The 21,188-nt window shown below is 43.1% G+C and overlaps 1 protein-coding gene across 1 annotated transcript in view; it reads right to left on the bottom strand.

Moving 5' to 3' along the window:
- Positions 1-504: 504 nt before the first annotated feature.
- The window catches only part of NEK8 (NIMA related kinase 8), a 73,908-nt gene continuing 53,224 nt past the window's right edge, over positions 505-21,188 (bottom strand). Inside the window, exons 11-14 of the mRNA XM_068116188.2 lie at positions 16,468-16,618; positions 14,211-14,371; positions 6,852-7,010; positions 505-1,120 (exon numbers count right to left, since the gene is read on the bottom strand). Of these exons, the coding sequence (XP_067972289.2) occupies positions 948-1,120; positions 6,852-7,010; positions 14,211-14,371; positions 16,468-16,618 (644 nt within the window). The 3' untranslated portion in view covers positions 505-947. The remainder of the gene's footprint in view (positions 1,121-6,851; positions 7,011-14,210; positions 14,372-16,467; positions 16,619-21,188) is intronic.

The raw sequence follows: 21,188 nt of genomic DNA, 5'->3' as shown, positions 1-21,188 counted from the left end.
AATTTGTTCATGGTGCCGGCGATAGCTCACCAACTATTCGTGTGATCTTTAACGTCCTCTATCTAATGTTCATGTTTATAGTGTTAATATTTGTCTTTTGATTGTGAACTTGCAAAAAATAACAAAGATCAGATTTGCCAAAGATCCCTCTCCTCACTTTGACTTTCCTTGTGACATTCAATCTTCGCGTTTGTCATCGTTCCATTTTCATACACATCATTTCATTACCCTCTAACTCATTATATATCTACTACACAATCTGTGATGAATCCAACGCCACAGAGCAAAAGCAATGGAATATATGTATATATACATATATATTCAACCACAACAACAGGCATTTTAAGGCCATTTTCCCTTCTAGAGCGGGGTTTAGCCTTATACATATATATATATATATATATATATATATATATATATATATATATATATATATATATATATATAGATAGATAGATATATATATATAGATATATATATAGACATATATATAGATATATATATATATATATCACCGTAGTAGCATTAAATAGGTGTTTAGGATTTAAATCAAAAATCTGGTGTTTCCGATATTCGATGTGTCACGATGACAGAGTGCCCTTCACATCCTATATGTAACATGTACGAGTTCCTCCATGGGTCTCATTAACTCCATGGGTCTCATTAACCTTGTAGTGTTGTGGTTGTGTGCTTCCCCTTCTCTCCCCATCTTGTCTTCCGCTCCCTCTTTTTGTATATTTTGTTTGTCTGGTTGATTTGTTTGTGAAATAAATGTTAGCTCTTTCACGAGCCTCGATTCAGTATACTACAAAAAAAAAAAAAAAAAAAAAAAACTGAAAAATAGTAGATCTTGAAAGAGCGCATTGAAGAAGCATCAAAAGCGTGGAAATTGTATTTAATTCTTCAATATCTTAGCTTCAAGGTGGTGACTGGTGAGGCTGAGTAGATCACACCAATAAGCGATGAAGGACCAGCAGGCTGTTACTGTGCCGGCTGGAAATGGAAACCACTGAAAATGTCTGCGTTTCTGGAAGAGAAACTTTACGAGGCGTGTTGGGTTCATCTGCAGGCCTTCCGAGCCTCCCCCGGGCATGGTTTCCCCAGGTGTACAGATCACCATCTGTCAGAAATGCATATTTTAATTAATAGCAGGCCAACCACTGAAAACCACATCACAAATGGCTTATCAACACCATAAGAGAGATATTTGTCTGTCTGTCAGTGTGTTGCCATTTTCTCAAAGATGGCCAAATGGATCTTCGTCAAAATTTCAGAGGTTCATCAGTAAGTAACAGGAAGTCTTTAAGGCAACAAAATATTTTTTTAAAATTTAGAATTTTGTTTTTGACTTTTCTTCTTTTAATCACCCAAAAGCACCTAAGCCTTTTTAGTTATGTGAAAGGTAATATTAAATCAACCCCGGACCCTATTCCTTAGTGGATGTAGGGAGGTGTTTTAGGCCTCAGAAAAAAATGGAAGAAAAAGCAAAATTTGATTTCTTCAAAATGCCAACAGGATTAGAACAGTACCGGGCAATGCAGGGTATCCGTGCTAGTTCTACAATAAAGGTTCTGGATTATAAAAGTAAATATCTCCTCCATCAGCCTCGACTCTTGTCTAAATTAAATTGTGGATTGTGTTCTGGTAGTCACGTGTGATGGAACAAAGTATCAATAAATCACTATATTTATCCACATGGTGTTGGGCTAGCGGCTAGGGTGCCAGCTTAGGATCCTAGGATCCTGGGTTCGAATCCCGGTCGATCGCTGAATGAACGCCAGGTGGGTTGACTCAGCCTGTCATCCTTCCGAGGTCGGCTAATTGAGTACCAGTTCATTGGTAATTCCCTGTTTGTCGTAAAAGGCGACAAAAAGGGTTGGCGGCAGGAAGGGCATCCGGCCGTAAAACATTGCTTCAAAAAGGGGACCGAAAAACAACAACAACCACGGTCCCCGAAAAAGGCCAACCCCCGCTTGCGGGGAAAAAAATGGCCTCTAAAGGTGTTTTTTTTTTTTTTTTAATCCACATAATTCAAGATTCATGGATTGGCTTCGAATATGAGAGACATTTACGTACTGTACACACAAAGAATAACAAAAGCGCACACTACAAATTTACCAAAACCCCAAAACGACATAGGTGGACATTTGGGCATTCTTACATTTATGTAAATGCAGGTATCATACTAAAATACGCCATTTCGTGTCTGTCTGTCTGTCTGTCTGATGAATTTTTGACGCCAATACATTCCATCATTACTTATCCAATCTCAACCAAACTTGAAAGGATGACCAAGGGTTACATAATGAAAGTTGTAGCGCATTCATTTGCCCCCCTCCCCAAGGGGGTTTTCTACCCCGAGCAGGTTTTCTGAAAAATATCCATCCGTCAGCATTCGTCAGCATCGGGTGCTCCATCTGTCAGCATTCATTGGTAGACGTAAAAGATCCCACAGCATCCTTGCAAAGAGTAGGTGAGCTATCGCCGGCACCATCTGCAAATTCCACCCTAAGCAGCAGAGGGCATTGTATCAGTGGCACATACTGTCTGTGACCTTGTCCTTTAACTTTTCTTTTGCTGTTTTGTATACAGAGTCAAGGATCGTGGAAGAGTTAGGACACTGAATTGATCAGGATGCAACAGAACAAAAAGATCAGTAGAAAGAGGGGTGGGGCACCAAAAGCGGGTTGAAGGACAAATTAGAGGGAGACTTAGAGAAATATTGGGTGTGGGGAGGAATGAGGGGAAATGAAGGATGCATGTGGTAGTTTTGGATGATCTGAGATGGTGATGAACAGTTGTCTTGAAGACTTGGATGGAAGAATGAGATTGAAGAGAATGTGGAAGTTCGTTCCACAGGTGGGAAAAAAGATGAACGAATGGGTGGACGTGAGTAGTGATTCTGGATTTTGGGAGTTCCGCAGAAAGGAGTTGCCGGTGGGCCGTGTGTACCCTGCAGAGGTCACGGAAAGAGCAGAGGGTACAATAACATAAAGGAGGCAGTAGAAGACAGAGAGACCACCGACCTTTCTGCAATGGGAAAGTGATAGGCTCATAAACTCAGCTTCATCATGGGAGATTCCAAAATCTTGAAAGCCTTGGCTTCCACGGCATAAAGCTGAGCAAGATGTGAGGTAACAGAACTAGCCCAGAGGAGAGAGCAGTACTCCATCAAGCTGCGGATGAAGAAGGCTTTATCGCCTTATAGGTGGATAAGAGTTCAGGTGTGCCAAGGAAGGATTTTTTATGACGCAGGATGCCCAATCTGTGACTGGCTTCAGAGGCAACATTGAAATGTGGTCTGACGAAGAAAGATCATGGCTAATAGTGAGACGCAGTTTGAGTGATTGAACTTCAAGAGGATTGTTAAGAAAATAGATTGGGAGGGTTTGCCTTACGGTCCTTTCAGAGAGAAAGTGTGTGTCGGATTTGTCTGGGTTGAAAGACATATTCCAAGTGTTCGCCCAGCTTGTTATTTCTTTGAGGTCTGAAGAGAGGGAAGAGGCTGTTGACTGCCTATCTGAAGGATGAGAGACGTCACCAACAAATCAATAAATAGGGTTTTCCAGAGAAACAGAGAGATAGATCATTGACGAAGAATAGGAATAGGATTGGGCTCAGAACACTGCCTTAGGGGACTCAGGCCTTAACGGGGAGAGGAGGTGAAAGGATTCCATTGAGAGCCACATGGTGGCTATGAGAGTGGAGGAAGTCATTAAACCAGTCATTTGGTGTGTTTGGCCTCGGATGCCATAGCCAGATCATTTCGAGAGCAAGGTGGGATGCTAGCCTGTATGGGAAGCACGAGATATGTCCATAGTCACATCTTAAACTAGAATGGCACTGGTAGAGCGCATACCTCCGCCAGGCTGAACAGTTTATGGTTTCTATCCCACTGATAGGCCGGATCTGGATTCGGACCTGAACCAAAATCTAATCGGCTTGTTCTTGTCACCTAACCGACTCGTCCACCAAGTTTAGTCATAACTCGTCCACAACTTTTTAAATGATGTTATATGTCGCTTTCCACCCGATCTCTCAATCGTGAAGAATAACTTACAAAATTAAATAATTATCCTATCCGAATCCACATTCAGATCTTCACCAAAATCGAATCGATTAGTCTTGTCACACACCCAATCTGTCCACCAAGTTTCGTCCAAATCCGTCCATAACTTTTTGAGATATCCTGCTATGTATCGTTTTTGGCCCTATCTCCCAATACGTTGGGAGCCTGGTGTGGGTGTTGGTGCCTGGTGTTGGCTTGGCGGTTAAGGTGCCGGCTTGGGATCCTCGGATCCTCGGTTCGAATCCCGATCGATCGCTGAATTAACGCCAGGGGGGTTGACTCAGCCTGTCATCCTTCCGAGGTCGGCAAATTGAGTACCAGCTTGCTGGGATGAATGATCACGGTGTGTACCCCGATTTAGAATAGGTACACCGTATCCCTGCGCATCGTAAGAGCGTGACCAAGGGTTGGCGTCAGGAAGGGCATCCGGCCATAAAAACATTGCCTCAAACAGGGAACCATGATTGTCATGGGGCCCGCAAGGCTAACCCCCGCTCTAGCGGGGAAAATGGCCTTAAAACGATCATTCATTCATTCATTCATTCCCAATGGTGAAGAATCACTTAGAAACTTCTACTAGCCGGATCCGAATCCGGATCTTCACCAAAATCTAATTGATTCGTCCTTGTCACATACACTACCTCTCCGCCAAATTTCGTCCAAATATGTCCACAAAGTTTTGAGATATCTTGTTCACAAACAAAGAAACAGACGGTGAAAACATGACCTCCATCCCCCTTCGGTGGTGGAGGTAAAAAGAGTGAGGCAATGAGCCGAGATTGCCTTCGGTCGGGTTTGCTTTCTAGGAAGAGAAGGCAAGTTGTTTCAACTTTTTGACCTCAAAAATAATGGGCTTCTAGATTTCAACTACCTGTACCATGTGATTAAGATTAAGCGAAGATCGGCGTTTAATTGCGACCTGTAGGCGATTGACATACAGACAAACAGAACAGACAGAACTAGCACGGCATTCAGTAGAGAGCACACCTCCGCCTGGTGAACAGTTTACATTTGGTATCTCAGAGTAGACCAGAAAATCACAATACAGAATCACATTTAACCAAAATCAATCACAGGAATCATCATAGGTCCAGTCTTTCATACCGTGATCTACCCGTCGTTTTTGGCCATATCACTCAATGGTGAAGAATCACTTCATAAATTCTACTAGCTGGATCTGGATCCGGATCTTCATCAAAATTGAATCGATTCTTCCTTGTCACACACACAACCTGTCCAACAATGTTCGTCCAAATCCATCCATAACTTTTTCAGGTATCCTGCTATGTATCGTTTTTGGCCCTATCACTTAATGGTGAAGAATCACTTAAATAATTAAATAATTCTCATATCCGAATACATATTCGGATCTTCACCAAAATCGAATCGATTAGTCCTTGTCAGATACCCAACCGGTCCACCAAGTTTCGTCCATATCCATATACAACTTTTTGAGATATCCCGCTATGTATCATTTTTGGCCCTATCTCCCAATGGTGAAGAATCACTTAAAAAATTATAGTATCCGGATCCGAATCCGGATCTTCACGAAAATGTAATAGTTTCGTCCTTGTCACATATGCTACATCTCTGCCAAATTTCGTGCGAATCTGTCCACACCTTTTTGAGATATCTTGTTCACAAACGGACAGAAAGACAAACAAACAAGAAGACGTCATGCGGAGCAAGATACTTGCAAAATCCACCCCCCCCCCGCCCCCCACAAGAATTTTTTTTCCATTGATACAGCAAATTGTCCATTTCATCAAGATTAAAATTGACAATCTTGATCAAAGCTCGGGTCAATAGGAAGAAAAGTGATGATTTTTCAGATGAAAAATGATGATTTTGGAAGGTTGACCTTGAGTTGACCTTTGACCTTTTGACCTCAAAAATAGTTAGTTCCCCTATTTAGTGACAATGTGCAAATGCTGTTCAAATTTCAAGTCAATCGGATGAAAATTGAGGCTTTTTGAAACTTGGCCTATGTTGACCTTTTGGCCTATGTTGACCTCAAAAATACTTGGTGGTTGAATTCAGTGACCAGATATACAAGTCCTCTTCAAATTTCAAGTCAATTGGATGAAAATTTAGGATTTTAGAAATTTGTCCTATGTTAACCTTTTGGCCTAAGTTGACCTCAAAAATACTTGGTGGTTGAATTCAGTGACCAAATATGCAAATCCTCTTCAAACTTCAAGTTAATCGGATGAAAATTGAGGATTTTAGAAATTTAGCAAAGTTGGTGACCTTTGGCCTATGTTGACCTTTTGACCCCAAAAACAATAGGCTTCTTGCTTTTGACCAACTCTACCATTTGGTGAAGTTTTGTGAAGATCGGTTGAAAATGGTGACCTGTAGGCCGGTGACAAACAAACAGACAGACAGACAGACAGAACCACAAACGCAACCGACCAATACACTTGAAAAATCTTCGATTTTGCAAGCAACAAACAGACAGACAGACGGCATAACAGAAAACATAAGCTCCATCCACCTTTGGTGGTGGAGGTAATAACAGACCAACTATTATACTTGTGAATGTTCAATCTAGCAAGCAACAAACACTTCTCCAATCTACTAGCACGTACAGTGCACATACAGTAGTATCATTCATTACAAGTTAATTATGCGGATTTTTCTACAAAACATGACAAAGTCCCTTTCTTCTTTGATCGTTTTGAACATCGTATTGTTGACAAGAACTTCATTTTGACAACAAGAGATTTAAGAATTCAGGAAAATAATCCTCAAATGAGATGTGAGAAAGTTTTGCATGAACCTGTTGATACAGCGATGGTGAATGAGTCTCCGCAGGAAACTCTGCAGATGTGCTCGTCTCCGAGAGTGGACACGTGCCGAGGTTGCTGCCCATCCCTGGCTGTAAATCTGCCGAGTTGTCCATATTTGTTGCTGCCGAATGTGTAACATTCACCTGAATCTGCAGTCACAAACACAACCATTATGTGAACTCACCTTGGTGAAGAACTGCCAAAGCTCCTTCTTTGGCTTCAATATACAGGGATTGGTGCTTGCATCAGATATCAGACTCTCTTGCACAGCAGTAATTTTTTTTTGTATACTTTGTCGAGGCTCATTAAGAGCTAACACATATAACTTATAATAAAGGGAGCAGGATACAAGAGAGACAGAGGGAAGCACAACAACTGTAGAGAACAGGGACACCAGGAGTTCTGTGGAAGGGAGAGGGCTGGGGTGGTTTCTACAGTTTTGTCTCAGGAGTGGTTTCAATCTGGCCACTCTCCCATAAAACCTAGATTTGTGAAGTGCTGCAGAGACTGTTGTCCTTCCAGCAGGTTCTCCCATCTCAGCCAAGGAACTCTGTAGTTCTGTCAGATTGGTCATTGGGTTCTTGGTCACCTCCCTGACCAGGTCCTTCTTCCCCGGTTGCTCAGTTTGGTCGGACAACCAGCTCTCGGAAGAGTCTGGGTACTTCCATATTCTTTTCATTTCCTAATGATGGAGGTCACTGTGCTCTTGGGAACTCTCAACGCTCTAGAAATTGTTTTATACCCTTCCCCCAATCTAGGCCTCCTCACAATTCTTTCTCGGAGTTATACGGACAGTTCCTTGGACTTCATGGTGGAGTTTCTGCTCTGACATGCACTGTCAACTCTGACATGACATGCACTGTCAAAAGATTTGTTTCTTTCTAAATCATGTCCAATCAATTGAATTGGTCACAAGTGGACTCCAATCAAGTTGTAGAGACGTCTCAAGGATGATCAAAGGAAATTCAATGCACCTGAGCTCAATTTGGAGTGTCATAGCAAAGGGGTTGAATACTTATTAATTCGAGACATTTCAGCTTTTCATTTTAAATTATTTTGTAAAAAATTCTAAAAACAAAATTCCACTTTAACATTATGGGGGTATTATGTGTAGATCAGTGACAACTAGAACGCCACTCAGTAGAGCGCATACTCCCGCCATGGGTGGCCACTGCTGAGCCCTATCTTCCAATGGTAAAAAATCCTTCAAAAAATTCCTGGATCCGGAATAATATCCTGAGCTTCACCAAAAACTAATCAATTTTTCCTTATCCCAAGGGCAATCATCCCACCAACTTTCATCCAAATCCATTAGGAACTTTTCCAGATATCTTGTTCACAAACACACGAACATACGAACACACATACGCACACACACACACACACACACACACACACACACACACACACACACACACACACGATCGAATGCATTACTCCCTGGTGGGAGTAAAAAAAATCTCAATTTAATCAATTTAAAATTTGGGCTGTAACACAACAAAATGTGAAAAAGTCATGGGGTGTGAATACTTTCTGAAGGCCTGTATGAGTGAGTCGTGATGTATATATGGCACGGCCTGAAATGGGTTTCATTGCCTCTTTCTCTCTCTGGTGTTTCAGACATTTCACTGTTACAAATGGAATAAAATGCCGATTAGTTCTCTGAGATCAACAAACTCTCGACACTTAACTTGGAGGCAGTTTGAAATGACATCACATCGCTATGGATTACCCTTCCCATCTGCTATTTATGCGTACATGAAAAGGCCTGGTGTTGGCTTACCAGTTAAGATGGCTGGCTTAAGATCTTATGGTCCTGAGTTTGAGCCCCTGCCTTGCCGTTAAGATAACACTAGATGAATTGGTCATCCTTCTGAGATTGGCAAAATGAGTAAGAGCTTACTGGGAAGAATGAGCCATCCAGGTATTCTGCGGCAGAGTGGCGACCTGCCCAGGATATTCCCCCCTAGTTAAGGGAAAACCGCTTCGGCAGCCCGATGCGTCTGAAGACACGAAATGAGTGGTTTTTAGGCATCTTCTTCTTCCTCTAATGCGCATAAGCCAACCGGATGGATTTCAATGGCCGTTCATTCATACAAATCCATTTTACAAGTATTTTGACAACTTACCCCGAATGTAAAACATAGATATGAAGAAAAGACGGACCTGTGTGTCGGTAGAGATGCTTCCAGCTTGAAGAGCGTAAATGAAATGACAGTGGGGCAACTCTTAAACACAACAAGCAAGCAAATTAATCAGCAGGAAAAAAAGAGAAGAGCGAGGATGGCAGGAAAAACTGAAACCTGCAAGTAAGAGGATTGGCTTAGGAAGGATTAATGGGGATAGAGAAGATTGCGGTTAAGGATGGGATGCAACATGAGTTTCATGGTAAATGCATGAAATAATTGTTAAAGCTTCGACTTTGAGGTGTAGACTTGTCAAAAAGCTCATTCTTGCATTTATTCATTCAATAAGTGTGGTTAATGGAACACAATGACTTGCTCTTTTCAAAAGATACTGTAGCGGTTGCCGCTGAGCATACACAATCGCCTTACACCTGCCAAAGACGCAACCAGGGAGCGATCACTGTGCCGGGCTCGCCCAGACCGCCCGGAGACGCTCAGTCTCGCCTTTCCCGGGCATGTCCAGTCTCGCCTTTCCCGGGCATGTCCGGACTCGCCTTTCCCGGGCTCGCCCAGACCGCCCGGAGACGCCCAGTCTCGCCTTTCCCGTCATGTCCAGACTTGCCTTTCCCGGGCTCGCCCAGACCGCCCGGAGACGCTCAGTCTCGCCTTTCCCGTCATGTCCAGACTTGCCTTTCCCGGGCTCGCCCAGACCGCCCGGAGACGCCCAGTCTCGCCTTTCCCGTCATGTCCAGACTTGCCTTTCCCGGGCTCGCCCAGACCGCCCGGAGACGCCCAGTCTCGCCTTTCCCGTCATGTCCAGACTTGCCTTTCCCGGGCTCGCCCAGACCGCCCGGAGACGCTCAGTCTCGCCTTTCCCGGGCATGTCCAGACTTGCCTTTCCCGGGCTCGCCCAGGCCGCCCGGGCACGCCCACTCTCGCCGTGTTTGATTGCATATATATATATACACAAAGAATTAAGTTAAGCACCCCTACACAACGAATTAAGGTAAGCACCCCCTAATATATATTCTTTGTGTATACTAGGGCATTGCCCGTACGTGGGTGCCCGTTCCGTGGCCAAAAAAAAAAAAAAACGCTACCCGTACGCTCTACCCCGCCCGTACGCCCGTAAACAAAAAAAGCAACGCTCTTCGCTTCCGCCCTTCGCTCTGACTGAATTGGGAGAAATAATGCGCATAAGAAATCGAATTACGTACCGTAATGGCGGTCAGCTCGTAACGCGCTCAGCTCCGCTCGTCTCACATCGGCCACGCCTACGCAACAGAGCGTTCTGTGATTGGCTGCCGGAAGATAAGTCGTCACTGTCCGGAAGTTCGCAAATCGCAGTTAGGATGAATCGTTTTAATTTAATCGCAGTTTGAATTCGTTTTAAAACATAGTTTAACGGCAACATAGTTGAAAAGCCTTGCCTTGCTGCAAACAGCTGCTGCAAACAACAACAACATGGAAGGCTGCACTGTCCGGAAGTTGGCATATCGCAGTTACGATTATTTTAGTGTTAATGGCCAATTATTCAATTAGCGCCAACGTATTTTGGCTGTTTGCAATTTAATCGCAAGGAAAAGTAGAAAGAGAAGAGGGAAAAAAAGAAAAGCCTTGCATTAACGCATTAACGCTTGCATTGCATTAACGGTTCGGCACACGTGATAGCTCGCTGCTCTCTGATTGGTTGAAGCGTTTTTTGGACATAGCTCGGTAGGTACTTGTCCGATTAATTACAAACCTTGAAAAGGCACATCCTCGGGTCCCCAGCAATATACCTGGCAAGTTTCAAGTATATCGGACCCGTGGTTGTCGAGAAACAGCGGTCACAGACACACAGACAGACACACAGAGATTGCTGGAATTATAGATAGATGTATACATTGGCATATATTCTAAGGTATGTGAGATCAAATAATGATTGGTATGACATTAGCAATTATCCATTGATGAAATTGAGTGATCAAAGTGAAAAAAAGTGATTGGTTGAGTCAGTGATCCGATCACGTGGGTCCTACACACGTTATTGATGCAAAGATCGCTAGAGGTCTTCTCAGAACAATGACTGTACGTTAGAAAACATAAACGTCATCCACACTGTCCGTGATGGACCTATAGCTCCATACTTAAATTGAGGTGAAAATATGCCTAAAATTCCCAAAAAATTTCACCTTAAATTATTCAGAATAAAATATTGAAAACGGCATGATTGTTATGTTTTTATGTGACCATAATATCACTTCTCCAGAAAATATAGCAATATCATGGGTATATTACACTGTTTTGACGACAACAAACTTGTAATGTGCGAGGTTGTAAAAAAACGGGGGGGGGTGCTTAACTTAATTCTTTGTGTATATATTGCTACCCGATAAACGGGCTTTACAGAGTGTGCTGGGTTCTGTACGAATAAACATGCTTTGAACTCAACCAAATGGCCTCGTTCTCTCGCCGTCCACGACTCCTAAAATACCATAGATAGGGCATTTAATGTCCACAACCTAAATGCAACCTTTTAAGGCATGCGAAAGACCATGATTCACATCATCACCTTAAATCAAGGTGCCATTAGTCAGTGTCGGCAGCTCAGCATGGGTGAATCGGGTACAACTTTGCATAAACTGGCTGGCCAGGCCTGACGTTAGGGCAGGAATTTGGCTGGAGTAGTGGAGTACTGGCTTGCAAAATCTCCTTGTCTAATGGGCTCCTTTAAAATTTTCAAATGTAACATTCAGATCTTTCATGCCTGCCAGATAATGCTAGCAGACCAGGTTCCTCACATTCCTTTGGAAGGAAGAAGTGCTCTTTGATGCTGGCAAAGCATCAGGGTGACAGTTCATAGTTAGGCCGGGAATTAAACCCAGACGAGACGGCTCAGAACTCTGAGCTATCCTGTCAGCCCATGTTAAACACAATGCTTTTCTCATCTTATTATTACCATTATTTGCGACTTACATCACCTCAAACAATCTTTGGAGTTGTTTTTGCAGCAAAAAAAATAAGTAATAAAAAGTAGTTGTCATATGTTTTAATGTTGTTAATTTACGTGCTATGCGAACTTCTTGTCTCCCCATTAGCCAGAGGTAGAGAGAAAGTTAGGTAGGTAGAGAACAGCCACACAAAACATACAATAAAGGGAGTGGGAGACAAGATGGAGAGAGAGAGGGAAGCACATAAGTACAACAGCAGAGAACACTGACATCGGGAGATCTGTGGGAGGGAGAGGGCATGGGGGGGAGGAGGCATGGGAAGGCGGGGGATAGGGAGGGGGGGGGGGGGTGGGAAAGGTATAAAACACATGGACACTGCTAGAACTTGGGATTTCACATGCAGTGCGGTTATGCAGAACGATGCATGTGGTTATGCAGAATTTCACATCGTACTTGTCAAATCACGATTAAATAATGGTTCATTGATGTGCTGTTGCTTGTAAGAGCAGTCGCTATTCCGGTAAAAGTTATTTCTTTGACAGGAGTAAATAGCTCATGGTGACACAACGGATGGAGTCCGAGTCAAGTAAGGATCCCAGAGTATATAAGATGTGGGCCTAGGCATCCACTCAATTTTTTTTTCAAAATCCACATGTTGAATCTGTCCACTTGGCATGAGATCGTGAATCAAGTACTCAGAGTTCCACCTACAGTTGAGGAGGAGAAGGAATCAGCCTGATGTTTGAACGTACCAGACACTGACCCTCACATCCAGGAAGAGGAACATAATTCACTCATGATCTCAGTTGGAGTACAGAATGATCGCCAGGTACAGCTTGCTCAACGTCGTGAGCTAGCTATTTTAGGGGTATGTTGGTCGGCCGGCCAACTTCAAATTGGGCACCCATTCCGCAGTCCAAGCAGAAGTACAAATGCCTACAATCGTCTGTATGTCAAGACTCAGCTGGATCTCTGATGATCCTTCTTGGTCGGAATCCTGACATGGTGATTTGTGAAAAACGATGGGCAATGATGGCATGGTGTTTGTAACTACCACGCACAAATAATGTGATCCAGTTGCTTTGTTTGTCAATGATGATGTCACATCGGGCACCACATACTGTTCAGCGCGCGAGTGACTCGGGAAGAGTCAGCACCGCAGCTCGCTGGGGATGACTCATGAATCGCTCTGCCAAATTTTAAAGGGGTCAGATATGGTTCATCAACGATAACCTATTGATACCTAAGGTTTTTGGTATCAACGAGTGCTGAAACCGAGTGTTTTTTGAGAGAAAAAAACTTCAGATTTGACCTCTAAAGACTGCCATGTTTTATTCTAGCGATGTGATGCGTGAAACATCAAATATGGCCTCGTTAAATTGGGTCATGAACATTTCCCAGAATATATTTTTATGATTTCCCTGTGAGAAAGTTCACAGTTTACATGGTTCTTGTAAGAATGGAATCTCCCGCGATGAAGCTAACTCCAAGGGCCTCTCACTCACTCACCGCAGGCAGGTTGGTGGTCTTTCCGTCTTCTACCGACTCCTCTCCGGCCTTGCCCCCCCAGCTCTCTCTGGGCTCTGTCCCGCAAATATTCCTACAGGTCGCACAAGATCTGCCTGCAACCCTCTTATGGTTAAACTGCCAAAATCAAGACTCTCTGCTCACCTTCACTCCTTCATTCCTCTTTTCTCCCGCCTCTGGAACAAACTCCCTCACTCTCTTCAATCCCACTCCACCCTCCAAGTCTTTAAAACAGCTGTTCACCACCATCTCTTATCTTCCCCCATCCAAAACCTTGATCTTTTCTACCCCCGCTAATTTCACCCCAATTCCACTTTTTTGAAATACCAACTTCTGTCCAGGAAGTCCATGGTGTCCTTGTGTTTTATACTTCTCCCCCCCCCCCCCTTCCCATGCCTCCACCCCCCCCCCCCGGGCCCTCTCCCTTCCACACATCTCCCTGCTCTCGGATGTTGTGTTTGTGTGCTTCCCCTTCTCTCCCCATCTTGTTTTCCGCTCCCTCTTTTTATATATTTTGTTTGTCTGGTTGATTTGTTTGTGAAGTAAATGTTAGCTCTTTCACGAGCCTCGATTCAGTATACAAAAAAAAAAGAAAAAAAAGTGACCCAGGTTGTTACATCAAGCGTGAAACTGACCCGTTTCACAAGAGAACCAGGAAAGAAAATATTTTTAAGTATAGAATTATCACAGTTATGTTTGTGTCGATATCTTAATAGAATATGTGCTGGAGATTAAAAAGTGTCCCCGCGGCTGTTGTTCTTACCCGTTAGAGCAACAGCATGTGCGGTGCCGAACTCAAGCTGCACGAGATGGTGCTTGGGCAATGGACTTGACCGGATCGGACAGAATGCGAGAACTTCATCCCTGTGCACTTCCTGCATAGAACTCTCATCGCTGTCAATGTCCAAGCCCAGTTTGTTGTACCTGTACGTCCAGAAGGTGCAAAAGCAACAAAAAACACTTACAATGACCATTAGATAACGCAGTTACCATACACCGGGATAACTCCGCCATACTTTTATCCTATTTTGCCGAGCGAATGCTTTGCGCTGCATTTTTCATGACTTGTTTGTTGATGTTCAGAAAAATGTATGGGATTGTTTGGGGGCGTTCTTTGCTACAAGTGAGGGTTAAATTAATTTGCTGGTGAAAATGTCACATATTCTGGGGGGTAAATTCGCTACGATAGTGGTTTGGCCTGAACTGATCTCAATATGTGGCAAAATCACCACTTCAGCACATTTCTCACACAGGAAGAATGGATCAAATCTCAGAGCAACATCCACAAAACAGGAAGAGTCTAAAAAGCATCTCAAAATGCAAAACCCGTTCACATCCGCTTTGCACTTGAACTAAACTTGACGAAAGCATCAGGTCAAACATATAGTTTTTGGCCCTGTCGCTCAATGGTGAAGAATCACTTTGAAAAAATTATCGGATCCCGATCCAAATCTGGATATTTACCAAAATCGAATCAATCCGTCCTTATCACACACCCAACCTGTCCAAGTTTTGTCCTAATTAGTTTATAACTTATTGAGATATCCTGCTCACAGAGAGACAGACAGACAGGTGAAAACATAACCTCCCTCTACCGTCCACCTTTGATGGCGGAGGTAATAGCTGAGGAATTGCACCCAAACTGGTTCCTTGAATATTGCAAACCATCTTTCACACATTGAGCATCTGCCATTATCCTCTTCTTTTCTCCCATGCAATGGCCTATATGCCCATGGAGGAGCTAAACGATAAAGGGCAACAGGTTTACCAACTACAAAGGAGTAAGGCGTGAGGGGCTTGGAGATACACAAAGAGAAAATTCATCTCCTTTTTGGAGATACACAAAAAGGAGTAACTTAATTTACTCCTGATGTATGTCCACACTTCACCTGTCGGTTTCTGTTTTGTCTCACGACTGACTCTCACCTATACGTTCATCATAATTGTGACGTGCGTGACGTGTCACAAGTTGGCCAAGGAAGTCTAATTATAGAACACTGAACCAATGTGGTGAAGTTATCCACAGGTGGTGAAGTTTCTCTGTTTTACAGAATCTTGCATATCAGGGTAATTGACATGACGTTAGGGCAAAACATTCAATAAGTAGAGAGGAGTTCAGCAATATCAAGAAGTGAGCAACGCATCATATGCAGAGACTGTTCACATCAGGAAAGATGACTTGGAAACAACAATTTGAAACTATTTTAAATGGATGTCCACACGTCTCCTGTGTGTGACAGCTTATATCCTATTTAAAAAACGAAAAAACCTATAGTCTGGTTAAATTAGGTTGAGTGCAGGCATCGGCCTGATACCAGACTTGGTGGTGTACAATGGTCAGGTTGGAGCGCCCGCTCCAGCTATTACTATTTTTCATGCAGCCTTTGGCTGCAGATTGCATCATTGTTGGGAGCGGGGCTGTGCCGCTAATGCAGTGCCCCTGTTACTAGTAAGCTGGGACTCATTTTGCTGACCATGAAGCATCGATGACATGAATGATTCAGGAATGTTGGAGTTATACAATAAAATAAGCCTATAAAAAGTTTAGTTCAAGTGCAAAGCGGATGTGGACGGGTTTTGCATTTTGAGATGCTTTGTAGTCGCTTCCTGTTTTGTGGATGTTGCTCTGAGATTTGATCCATTTTTCCTGTGTGAGAATGTGCTGAAGTGGTGATTTTGCCACATATTGTTCATCCATTCGAAAAAATAAATCGGAGAGAAAAGATATGGGAGAAAAGGGAAGCTAAATAAGTTGTGGGAATGAAGCAGAACAGGGAAAGATTTTCAGAAGAGGGGAAGAAGGAAAGGTATGGAAGGAGCTTGCATGGGAAAGTTTAGATTGGAGGTAGTTGGGGGGAGAAGAGTGGAGGAGAGGTCTTAATATATTCCACCATTCACCTAAATAATGACTTCACCTCATCAGAAGACCCAAAAATGACCAAAAAAGGGATTTACTACTAAAGGGCTTATCAGCATGGCTCATGAGTATAAAGAAACTTCCTTATAGAGAAAATGTTCACCTATTACTCCCACACACAAGTGCAGAACCATTGGTCAGTATGATGGCTGAGCAGTCCACCCCGCAATGCACTGAACAAGGTTCATGGGGCAGAGCGATGGGAACAAGTGTGGGGAGAAGCTGAGCCTCACGACTCCCCAAGCCAAGACGTCCTGCATCACACACATGATAAATGTAAGTACAATTACAGATCCACAAAAACTTTAATGAAGTTGCAAGTTCCCATGCTTCCCACATAAAGCAGAGTTGAAAGATGGCAAAAAGTTTCACCAATATAAAGTTTTGAGTTTTTTCCCTGTTTTGACCCCTGCATTCCTGCAACTCAAAGTCCCCACCCTCTGGGGCATGAACCGGGAGTTACACATGTCACGCGCCCCCCCCCCAATGGTATTCACACCTCTCCAAAGTTTTCACATTTTGATACCATCTGAGCTTATTTAATGATGCTTTCAAATCAAATTTAATATGTAGAGTCTTCACAAAGTACTCCAAAGGGATAAAGATAAAAATTGCAGATAAAATGTGAACAAGTTTGATTAACAGAGGAAATCAGATGATTCTCAGTTGCATAAATATTCAAACCGTTTCCCTAATTAACCCAAAATCACTGCAGGAGCAAATTATTTGTTTGAAAGGTTACAAAAAAGAGTAATTGGTTTCACCTGTATGTAATCAGTGGTTTAACTTAAAAATTAAGCTCCCCCACTATTTCTGAGATTAAGGCGCAACTCACTTGGTCAACCAACAAGGCAAACATGAAGACCAAGGAGCAGACATAAGGTGGTGGAGAAGCACTGTTCAGGAGAGGATTGTAAGAAGTTTTGAAGTCACTCATTATACCATTGAGCACAGTGAAATCCATAATTAAGAAGTGGAAAAGGTATCATACCACCCAGACTCCACCCAGATCATGTCACCCATCCAAACTCAGCAGCTGGGCAAACACGAAACTGCTTTGGAATGTCACTGGAAACCCACCAATGGCTTTGAAAGATCTGCAAGGCTCTATGTCCAAGATGGGGGTCAGTGTTCATCAATCGACAATATCCCGTTCACTTCTAAAAGCAGGCCTCTATGGACAGGTGGCCAGAAAGAAGCCATTACTGGAAAAGACATCTAAACGCTCTTCTGGAGTTTGCAGAAAAGCATCTTAATGATAATGCAGGCATGTGGAGAAAAGTTTGTAGTCAGACGAAACAAATATTTAACTTTTTGGTCTAAATGCAAAGTGTTACATCTGGTGCAAGCCTAACACTGCACATCACGCAGTTAACACCATCCCTACTGTCAAGCATGGTGGTGGCAGCATCATGTTATGGGGCTGCTTTTCATCAGCAGGAACAATGGACAGTGCAAAGTACAGGAGAATCCTTGATGAAAACCTGCTTGAGTCAGCCATGAATCTGAAACTGGGTACGAGATTCACATTTCAGCAGGACAATGATCCGAAGCACAACTATAAAGCCACACTGGAGTGGTGAATAAGAAGAAAATAGATATTATTGAGTGGTCCAGTCAAAGTCCTGACTTGAACATTTATGGTGAGATTTGAAGATTTCAGTCCATCGACGATTCCCATCAAACTTGGTAGAACTCGAGTAATTTTCACGTGAAGAATGGGCAAAGATTTCACCATCTCACTGTGCAAAACTGGTAGAGGCCTACCCAAGAAGACTAATAGCAGACATTGCTAAAAAAAGTGCTTTCACCAAGTACGAACCTAAGGGGCTGAATACTTGTGCAACCATTTAATTTTGATTTGTACATGTTTCTTGCAGGTATTCCTGACATGTAACCTCCTTAAACTATAACAGAGTTTAGTTTGATATCTTCAGTTATGAATAAAAACGTTCATTTGGAAAAATGGTTTCCACATTTCACTATAATTCACCAAATGTCCATCCGTCTGTCTGTCTGTCTATCCGTCTGTTCCCAGGTACCACAGAAACGGCCGAACCGATCGCAACAAAATTTTGGGTGGGTAATCCTGGGACACCCTGGAGTAAAACAGGTTCTATTGTTTTTCCAATTCTTTCCTCAATTTTCCAATTTTTCCAATTTTCCAGTTTTTTCAAACACGATGGAATAATATTTACTTATATGAACAGTGATGTGGCTTTTATTGAAATTCTACAAATACTGTTTAGACTTTGATGACTTGCGTGTGATATGATTTAACGGATGTTTATATAAATCGTTTAAAATAAAAAAAGCCTTCAATTTCTGTTTTTTTTTTTGCCGTTTAATTTGGGCCTCCCAATTGAAGCCCCGCCCGTATGGTGGGTACCGTTGCTAGTAATTTGTAATTCATCTGAATGTGGCATCATTGTAGGGAGTAAATACTTTTGCATGCAACTGCAGAAAGTTTCATTGAAAAATGTTTTAAAATATGTCTGTAATTCAGATTTTGGTACTTGACAATTTGGCCTCTCCCCAGGGGGCGGGCCCAAAAACGATACTGCTCTTGCACCTTCATGTCACGTGGTAATCATTTCTACCAAGTTTTGTTAATTTCTGCCCAGCCGTTTAGGAGGGGATAGCATGCATCCCCCTCCCCCCTCAAACCGAGCTGACAAGCCTCTCTGAAGTAGAATTATATCCTAATATTGACCTTTTAAATGTTATGGAGCCATAAACCCACATGCCGCACCATCACTTGCTGCAATGGTCCTGACCGACAAGGTGGATGTTTGCAAACCCACCAACAAGGAGGATAAACAAGGTGGATTGTCCATACCTGTCGAAGATAGGTGAAGGAATGGTATGCGAATTGATAGGATGGAAGGACCATATAATAAATGGAGAAGTTGGAAGTAAATTAAATGCCATAAGCATAATTGAAAGTCATTGTTGATTATGCCGACAAAGTTTAGTGATGACACACAAAGAGGTGAGAGGGAAAATAGGAAACCAGACAGCTGAAGGGACAGACACCAAACCTTTATATATATACTATATAATTGTATATTTATTATTTTATATTGTTTTATATATATATATATATATTGTTACGGTTTTTAGAACCTTCTCTAGTAAATTTTAGTAAATGTTTCCCTTATAAATGTTCCCCTGTAAATATTCCCATCAATTGGCTTGTTAAAGATCGCACCCTAGTTAGTCCATGTACAACATGTAGCGAACCATAGGACCTCTCCGTAGTTATTTCATTATTATGTGTTTCAGTTAAGGATCTGTTCCCAATAGTTGAATCTGCGTTGCATTAATGAAATAAGATAGGCCCCAGTACTTCGTTTGCAAGCAGCGTTTGCTGCTCCTTGCCTTGATTCGGTTGTTGGCCCCAAACCGCCATAAGACATGCGGTCTGAAGCCGAGGAAGAAGGGGGCGGGGCCACCAGAACAAGGTGCGGCACGTCGATGCATCGGCAGAGGTGGAGTCAGCGAGCCCTTGCCGGCCAACCAGCGCCGCGGTGAGCCAACCGGTAGGCGTGTCATCAGAGCCAGCGGCTTGATTCCGACCCGGGCAATAAAAGCGGCTGGGAGGGACTGCTTCGAAAAGTCGGGTGAGAAGGTACCAGAGGAGTGAAAAAGACGCGTGAGGAGGTGCTTGAGAGAAGAGTGAGAAGGTACCGATGAGAAGAGAAGGAGCTGGAGTGCGCTACGAACTGGCATCTCCCCCCATCTTGTTCAAGAGAGAGAGAACGTTGGCGCGAGCCATTTATTACACACGGAGCATTACAGTCAAGCCGCTATATGCAACGTCTGCTCGTGGTCAACGATACGCGCTCGCTGCCTGCCAGGGTTTTCCCGCCACGATGCGAGTCGACTCCTGGAGCCGGACCTCGACGCCTACCGTCTGCCTGGGCCTTCTCATCCCTTCCTGTCATTCCTGCCTGCTATTCCCCTTTCGTGTAAGTCTGTTTGTCTGTCCTGGGCGTTGATAATATAAGACTGTTTAAGGCTGCCCTGTGTATCTTCTTCTTCCTCTTCTTCTTCTTCTGCTTCTTCTTCTTCTTCTTCTTCTGTATATTACTTTCGTTTCTTCTTTGGGTTTGGTTTTGTACATAATTAATAAATGTCTGTTATTTCTTACCCTTTTGGGTTCATTCTCCCCGGATCGCTTTAGTCCCTTCTTCCAATTGAGTACCTGTGGCGCAATTTGGCCAACTGCTTTATCAATCGGGTTAGTCTTTTTTTAACGGCCTGAGTCGTGGCTCGCTTCGCTCGGCGTGTCCATTACAGCCGCGGCTCGGGTGGGGCTCATTTCCTCGCTTACCGGAAGGCGCTGGTAATTAGGTCATAGGAATAATTGGCCTACTACTCTATTCAGCGCTGACCGGAAGTGGCGAGATAGTTCCAGGACTCGGACTGCCAGCTTAAAAGACGTGGGGATTAAACCCCCTCGGTAAGGGGAGTGCCGAAACCGAGATCCGTAACAATATATATATATATATATATATATATATATATATATGTATATATATATATGTATATATATATATGTACATATATATATATATATATATATATATATATATACAGTGGTACCTCGGCTTACGAGTGCCCCAACGTACGAGTTTTTCGGGATATGAGCCGTCGCTCGGGGCGGTTTGTTGCTTTGGGATACGAGCCGAGATCCGATGTACGAGCTCAAAAAATTTATTTTTTTGAATTTTCCGGTTGTGGCTTCCGGTTCCGGTCACGTGGTTATCTTGCCGTGAAAGCATCTCTGCTTGGATATAAAACACGCAATCGTCGAAATAC

This window comes from Myxine glutinosa, chromosome 5, assembly GCF_964187855.1.
Source record: "Myxine glutinosa chromosome 5, kmMyxGlut1.1, whole genome shotgun sequence".
Classification (NCBI taxonomy): Eukaryota; Metazoa; Chordata; class Myxini; order Myxiniformes; family Myxinidae; genus Myxine; species Myxine glutinosa.
This window is presented reverse-complemented; position numbering and strand designations above follow the sequence as displayed.